General features: G+C 37.5%; 1 protein-coding gene across 1 annotated transcript in view; it reads right to left on the bottom strand.

The window, feature by feature from the left end:
- Window positions 1-8,684, bottom strand: part of SLIT2 (slit guidance ligand 2) — a 569,662-nt gene that overhangs the window by 228,149 nt on the left and 332,829 nt on the right. Inside the window, exon 6 of the mRNA XM_042782686.1 lies at window positions 1,764-1,835. Within this exon, the coding sequence (XP_042638620.1) occupies window positions 1,764-1,835 (72 nt within the window). The remainder of the gene's footprint in view (window positions 1-1,763; window positions 1,836-8,684) is intronic.

The raw sequence follows: 8,684 nt of genomic DNA on the forward strand, positions 1-8,684 counted from the left end.
TAGTTTTCATATTGGCAGGTAAAGGGTTGATCAATGCCCACACCCCAGTGCTTGGCACATTGCAAGTATTAAATGAGTGTATATTTATTGAACAAACTGAATGATCCCATATCTAGTATGCATCTAAACCCTTTTTTACTTGGTAACAAGGCACTTTAAGGGATTCAATTCATCCAAAACATTCAACAAACTTTTCATAAAAATGTTTCACATTATTCCTATCTACATAGGAGGTCTAGGTTTGCAACAGATTTTTTTTTTTTTTGGCATGATCAGCTCTGTTCAGTTACATAATCTTCATGAGTTGTCTCCTCATATGCGATGGTTACTGCTACTATCTTTTCTGATATCAGATCACTGTCATGAAATCATTTTGTTTCCTAATTATTCTGACTCTGAAATAGCAGCAATGAGCTTCATATATTTGAAATGGCTCAAGAAGTCAGTTTAAGAAGGGACTCTATAGCCAAAATGATATGAAATGCTTGATGAATATTTTTCCTAAAGAAAGAGTTATACTGTCATCAATGGAAAGGGAATCTGTCATGTGGTTAGAAAAGAACCCAGATTTTTAAATAACACTATTTATCTGTCATCTTTTAAAAATAATTCCTAACTTGATACTTTACACAGCTAATAATTCTATTCATTTACTCACAACTGAAAGCAAAATCACATAAGAAATATTACAAAAACAAGTCATTCTCAGAGAAACACTGAACTTTTTCCAAAATCACATTCTATTGCTCAATTTATAAAGCGATGGAATTGTTTCTTAGGAGGATTTCATGATTTCTGGATGACTTCTAATAAATGGACTAATAATTCGCATTTAATTCACTTTTCAATTTATGGCCAAATTTTTCATGTCAATGATGATAAAAAATATACAAAATATACTTTACTGTTGGGGGAAAACGGGAAAGTATATGAAATAAGTTAGAAATATGAACCTTGGATTGAAAAATAAAATCCAGAAATGTACAGGCGGCTTAAAATTCTTTCACAACTATTTACTTTTCATTACAATGATTTTCCAAAGTCAGAGGTCGGTAAGGATCACTTGGCTGTAACCAACTTTGTCAGCAAGGAAAGGAAAGGAAGTGAACTATGACTCCAATCTGAATGCTGTGCGCTACAAAGTCAGTTGTGAGGATTTAAAATGAGATGGTCGCCTTATTAAAATTAGAAAGCAGATTTCAAAATAACCTTACAAAGGTAACTTTAAGGTACTTGTGTGTGTGTGTGTGTGTGTGTGTGTGTGTGTGTGTATATATATATATATATATATATAAACTTTTCTTTTTAATGAAAAGATATCTTTCCATTGCATAACAACTCCTAAATATAGTTATATACCAGCTACGAAACACTGGACTCGTCTGATACACAAATGTCAGGAGGTGAACGTTTTGTTGTGATTGTTCCTACAAGACTGAGTTAATCTTGACATTTAGCAGTTCTGAGAATGCCCACAAATCCCATGAATTAGGATATTTTATTTTAAGGAGAAACACAGGATATGGATGAACTTTTGAATGTCCTTCATAAAAAGACAATTTTGCCTAAGCATAGAGACTAAGTATGCAAGGTTTTGCACACATATTTCTGACTTCTTATATTCACCATGAGGTATTTAAGGGATCTCTTTAGGAGATCATTTTGACACAAGATTTTCAGCGAGCAGATAAGCTTCACATTAGCACTCCCCAGACACAAAGCTCCCGTGAAAAGAGTAAGACAGACATGTAAGCAGTACTTACAGCACTTCCAGATCCCGGAGAGCCCTAAACGCCCCATCTTCAATACAGCTGATCTGGTTGTAATCTAGCTGCCTGTTAAACAGATTAAAAGGAGATATGTAAAAGGGGTGAACATGAGTAGGGCTAGGTGAAAGGAAGTCTCCGGAAGGGTCTCTGGAGCCCTGGCCGCCCTCACTGAATTGCTCTCCCAAAGACACTCATCTGCTTAAGAATGTCACAAGCCATTCTGGCCTCAATGCCGCCACTGAAATCTCTTTTTGTTCTGAACTGTCTGTGCACACAGCAGCCCTTGGAAAGCTCCAGTAAGTAATAACTGCACCTTATATTAAATGCCATAGGAATGCAATTTCATTACATCAAGAAAAGCTATCCATTAAGAGCTTTCAGCGTCATCTTGCTGAAACAATTTCATTAAGGTAAAGCACTGTAAATCACTTAATGTCACAGGCACCCCTCAGTGACCTAACAGAATCCATTTATCAGAGAAGCCCAGCTGCATGTTAATTGCACTATCCTTGGCAAGAACCAGCAAGACTACTTTTAGGTTTTCTTCTTTTAAAAGCAGTTTTCCTTCGAGAACTCCAAAGCAAGAAAGGACAAAGAATGTCTGTTATCTCTCCCCGCGATTCCCCATGAGTGGTCTGCTTAGAAAGCTAGCATGGGTTCTGTACTCAGCTTCGCTGTTCTCAAAACCTGCATTCTTCATCGTTACACGCAGATACTCCTTACTGTCCGTACACTTTTTAGTTAAGGGGCTTCCAGAATTATAGCCTGGATGCTCCTCTCCGGAGAATAAGTGTCTAAGGATTCACAAATAAAGAAAACAATTTGATTTTCTCAAAGATGTTCATTTTAGCTCCAAACACTTTGAGATGCAATGCACAAACATCACTTAAAAAACTGCATAGATCTATAGTAAAAAACTGTAAAAGCTGCATTAGTTTATTCCAAACCATACCTAATGCAAGCAAGTTTCTCTAGTCATTAGGTACTCGTTTGTTAAAATCAAAGAGGAAAAAAATAAAGCCAATTCAAACTGGATAATTTCTTTTTTTTTTTTTTCCTGCTGCTTGAATTTTGGAATTAATAGTGTCTTACTCAGATTAAGGAAACTATTAGATGGAAATGAAAAACGAAATCCTGTCTATAATACACTCTTCTTTTTACAAACAAGCAGTTGTTTAAATTTTACAGCCTGATGCTTAGAGACATTATTATTCTAGTAAAGAAGGTACTTTAATGCTTCACTTGAAATAGACATGGAAGGTTTCATTAAATAGTAAGGTGAGTTGTCAGCTCTCTAAGCACTGGTGAGTCAATGCAGATGCAGAGCAATAAGACCATGATGATAATACAAAAGAACTTTGTCCTTGGTTCAAGTTTTGAATTCATATTTGAGATCTGCTCTTAAAAAACTGTCTAAACATTCCTCTGAAGTAGCTATTGCCTTCCCACGACTATGGAATAAAGGTGCAATATTTAATCCCATCATTTTCAGAAGGCCTCTTCAAATTTAGAAATTATGTACAGAGAGAATGGCTCATGGAATAATACATCTCCTTTTTTAAGAAGGTCTCTAGGGGATACAATCATACTGAAGACTACCTTGATGTCATGCAAATGGTACCATGTAGAATATGAAATATATATGCACACACATACCCACACACACCACACACAATGCGTTGCCGTCAAGTCAGACCTGACTCATAGCAACCCCTCCTTGGGTTTCCGAGGCATTATCACTACGGAAGTAGGATTGCCCAACCTTCCTTCCGAGGAGTTGCTGGTGGGTTTGAACTGCCAGCCTTCTGGTTAGCAGTCAAGTGCCTTAGGCACTATGCTACCAGATATCTTTCTCTCTCTCTCTCTCTGTATATATATAAATACAGCCTGGAGAAGAAAAAATACTACTTTTACAAACTAAGGCTTTCCCCAAACACTAGCTACTATCCATGCTACTGTGATAGCCTAAGGCATTTCTACTTATTGGAAACTAATACAGAAGTATAATTTTATTTTCTAAGAAGAGTTTTAAAGTCTCATGATATAATAGGATGGCTGTGGTTCCAAAAAACAAAACAAAACAAGTTCTTGAGCTCATTGAGTTTTACAGATTAAATTCATTTAACAATTAAGTTAAAGCCTTTTGATTTTTAACGTGCTAAATCTCTATCTACACTGCTATTCTCTAACCTCTTGAACAATTCATCAAAGCCATTTAAATTAGCACAATGGCCTCAAGTGTTACCCTTGTCACAATACAAAAGAGAAATTGTGTCCAGACAAATTGGAAAAATCTTTTAATGCTATCAAATTTGCCTAATGCAGTCTCCAGGTTAATCTGTAAAAGGATGAGCTGTATGTTTGCCCCTATCTTATTATCCTTAGCTGTCAATGTATAAATCAGTGCTGACACAGCTTCTTCTAAATCATCCATACTATACACAAAGGGGAAGCATGACATGCCGGAAAGCACTCAAGCAAATCTTGTCCTACAAGGACTGAAAGACGATTCCAGTCCTGATACCAGCAGAAGCCAAGACACTGCTGAACACTTTACTAATCTCACCACTCTTTCCCATTACTCACGGTGACTTGCTTTTCTCACTCTTATCAGAAATCTAATCTCTTTTTGGTGCTAAAACATTAAGAATATCTGGTTTGCATAGGACGAAAGGTTTTCTTAAGCGTTTTCTGAATGCCATGATATCTCAGTTCATACATCCTCTGGGAATGACGGTCTTTGAGGAAGTTACTCATATTACAGGACAATAAAACTCCAACAAGTGGATAATTTTTGCATCCATATGTGGATTTTGCATTCAAAAGAACATTGATGGCAATGCTTGAACGCTCATAAGAAAATCCCTCCAAAGAAGCCTCTATTTGTCTGCATATGGTTCAAGATAAACGGTGTCAAAACTACGCAAACGTGTGATTTATTTCAGGGTGTCTGGATTATTTTTCTGCACCTTGTTTCTCTCTCACTGCTCACTTCCCTCTGCTACCTTTGAAGCCCTGTGCCTCTGCTTTCTGTAAACAGAGCAGGATCAGGTCTCAGCCATGCAGTTAGTGACGGATGACCTGACCCCGTCGCCAGGTGCTCTCCAATTGTGCCAAGAAATTATTCTGAATTAAAGAATCAGTAAGAGGGTTTCTCCCGCTCTCATTCTCCATAAATACCGCTGTAACTCTTTAGCCAGACAAGGTAAATCATTTTAAAGAGACTGGGATGATGAAGTCATTACATACAACAGGGACAGTTGAAGACCCTTTCCTGGGTAGGAGCTGCTCAAGGCAGACCAAGGCAGGGCTTTGCTTGTTTTGGGGAAGGAAAGAAAGGCACCATATGAGCAGTTTCCTTCACACCTTCAGCGTCCTACCTTAGCACAGACTATTGTGTCTCCTTCTCCCTGGTTTCCTACCTACAGGTGCCCCTTCTACTTCTCTGTGCAAATTCCAAGTCCCCACTCCACCCAATCTGGCATGGTCTTAGTTTGTAAATTGGTGTTTTAAATTATGACTTGATCTTTAATTTCACGACAATGAGGAGGTGAAAACGAATAGATAATCTTCAAACTCTATCTCCCGGCTAGCATTCTATGGTTCTCTTTTCACTGACAACGGCTCCTTTTCTGATGCCCTAGAAGAACCCAGGATGCCATGGTCTGATTTTCCTAGCACTAGCCTTAGACAACACAGTGTGTCAGAGGAGCCTGCTCCTTATGAAGAGAGACACCACTCTGTGCCACACGCACTCTCTGAACCTGACTTGTTTTTCTTTAACACTAAAAATAATTTAGCCTAGTTTCAAAAGTTGTTTTATTCTAGGTATGGAAGACAATATATAATGTTGCGAAATGTAAGTTTTAAAGCAGGTACGATGACTGACAAAAAGTTAAAAATTTGTTTACTTGGCATTCTTGTCAGACAGCTGGAGTCATTGTATTCTGTTACTCTTACATTTTCTTCAAGGATTTCCTGCTTTCTTAAAATTGGGAGAGTATACTCGGTTTGAATACACTTGCCTTCCTGTATTAATTTCCGTTGTTTTTGTCCCCTCCCCACCAAATCACGGTGTCCAATAATAAGATCTCATCACAAATTGATGAGGTTTTTTTTTTTTTTCTTTTTTTAAGAATTAAAACATTGTAAGATATACTTAACTCTGAACCAGTACTGAACACAGCAATCTCTGATCATTTCTAAATGAGGCAGGATCACTCCCAGTCTCTTAAAAATCATTATGACTATGTTCCAGGTTTTGTTTGGTTTTGTTTGGATTCTAGAAGTAGAAGTTCAATTCATATTCATATTACTATTGGAGAGACAGCAAACTCCACATATTTTCTTGCCTTCAAACATGTCAAGGTGGTCAGGATTAAGATTGGGAAGATTCACCATTCAGAGAGAAACCTGAAATCCCAGGGGCAAAAATGAAAGCTCCTAAGAACATGGACATAATCTCTTCTATTTCATACTTTGTGTGTGTAAAATTCAAGTTGATGGGAGCATCGAAAATTCTGACAGATCTTATGCAAGTAATGATTTAAAGCAGTCATCCAAGATATAAATTATAATATTTAGAGCATGTAAGAATAAAATTTAAGATTGTTTTATATAAATGATTATCCTACATGCAGTTTCAGAAACTGTATCATTTATCTCAACATAAAAGTAAATTAGTGTTAATCTGGCCATTTGTGGAGAAACAGCCAAGACGGGGACTATTCTGAGGAACTGAAAATAATTTACAGTACATAAGATTGGGCAAGTGTGCTGCAAAAGACCTCTTTAAAGTGTTATTGGTGGCAAACTTGTCACTCTGAGGACAATGGTGTGCCTGACCCAATTGAAAATTGAATACTTGTGGTATTTTCAATTGCCTCATATGCATGTGAAGCTGGAAAATGATTAAGAAAGACTGAAAAAGAACTGATGCATCTGAATTGTGGTGTTAGTGAAAAATATTGGATGCACCCTGGACCATCAGAAGAAGGAACAAATTTGTCTTGGAAGAAGTACAGCCAGAATGCTCCTTGGGAGTGAGAATGACCAGACTTTGTTTCTTCCACTTTGGTCATGGTGCCAGACGTGATCCGTCTCTGAAGAAGATATTGTGCTATATAAAGTAGCAGGCCAGGAAAAAGGGGAAGACCCTCAATGAGATGGATTGAGATACTGGGCACAATGACGGGCCCAGGCACAGCAAGGCCCATGAGGTGGTGCAGGGCCGGGCAGGGCTGCTTTCTGGTAGCCACAGGATTCCTATGAGTCAGAACTGCCTGCATAGCACCTAGCACCATTTAGAAACATCGCATTTTCACAGAGAAAAGACTCCGAAGAAAGCACATTTCAAAAATATTAAAATGAATATAACCAACAATTTAGAAGATAAAAGCTAATTATCAGACCAAGGGTCACTCTATTTTCATTTAATTGTTAGAAACAAGTAGCTACAGAGCAGGTGTTTCCTACAAGCCCAGGACTGAGTTAGGAGTCACAGGGCATAGGAATCCAGTGAAAGAAGAATGTGGATACTATTCTTCCTTCAACACTAGCTGGGAGGATCCGAAAAGATAATAGTAGAGAAGACCCCTCTCAAGCAGCCAGAGGGTACTTGCACAGAACCTTCTAACTGTCCACGATGCATCAGAATATATCCTTATATATAATTATATATAAAAACTAAGAATTGCTTGAGTTTGCTTTGCTTTATTTTGCTTTGTTTTAGAAAGCACCTCTAAAGATATATTTTAACAGATTACATGTGTACACAGAAGAATGCCATTATTTTAAAATAAAATGCTCAAGGCATTCTTCAGAAACAACACAAAATGCAAAGCTGTAAAGGTTATTGGTGGCAAACTTCACCACAGAGACGGGATTAACACCATTCAAAACTACAGGACCACGGACAGTTCTCATGGCACGGATCCATATTTGCCGAGTTCCTCATGGATTAGTACCCAAGACAACTCAGATTGTCCTTTACTTCCATAGGCGCATTCTGGATGGTAAGGGGACCTTTGGGCCTCTTGAAACGAGACTCACCGTCCTTAACTCTTTATCTTAATGAAGAGGCATCAGATTGTGTTTGTTCAGAAGTTTCTTCTATGTTCCACTGAAGCCTGTGGAATTTATTCTAAGATTTTTAAAGATAGTGGGTTCCACAAGGGAAGAACCAACCCCAGCCTCCTGTCAAATTCTCGTCAGGTTTTAAAAAAAAAAAAAAAATCCTTAACAGGAGCAGAGGCAGTAACAGCTACAATGTCAATTTGATATTGGTGAGTTTAACTTTTAAAAGAAATAAATGTAATAAATTATCATGAAAACCAGCTGAGGACAGTAGGTATTTTATAATTATCACATAACATATATGGCAAAGCTAAACGAAATCTTGCAATCACCTGGTTAATCTATAATACATTCTTCTCCGTGATTGTAACATATTTTTTCTATAATCTAAAATCCTTGGTTGTGAAATTGATTGAGTCACAGCAATGCTACAGGATAGAGTGGAACCCAATAGGCTGCAATCTTTAAGGAAGCAGACTGCCACATCTTTCTCCTGCAGAGCAGCTGATGGGTTCAAACCATCATCCTTTTGGTTAGCAGGTGAGTGCTGTCCACCTGAGCTCTTTATTAGTTCTGTATTATTACTTCAACATTATTACGTGAGCAGGCTTTGTTCCCTGATCATTATGAAGTCTGCAGATTACAGGCAAAGGAAAAGCAGAGAGAAATATTTAAAACTTAGGAAGAATTAAAAAAATAGAGTAAGTATATATTTCTGTGTACATATGCGAGTGAGGTGAGTTTTCCTTCTACTAGTTTTAACTGATCCATCACTTAAAAATGACATTTCTAAATGATATACATAACTGTGAAACAACATTTAGATTAACTCTCTCTTTC

Source organism: Orycteropus afer, unplaced genomic scaffold (assembly GCF_000298275.1).
Source record: "Orycteropus afer afer isolate SDZICR_OR568_19922 unplaced genomic scaffold, OryAfe1.0 scaffold00411, whole genome shotgun sequence".
Classification (NCBI taxonomy): Eukaryota; Metazoa; Chordata; class Mammalia; order Tubulidentata; family Orycteropodidae; genus Orycteropus; species Orycteropus afer.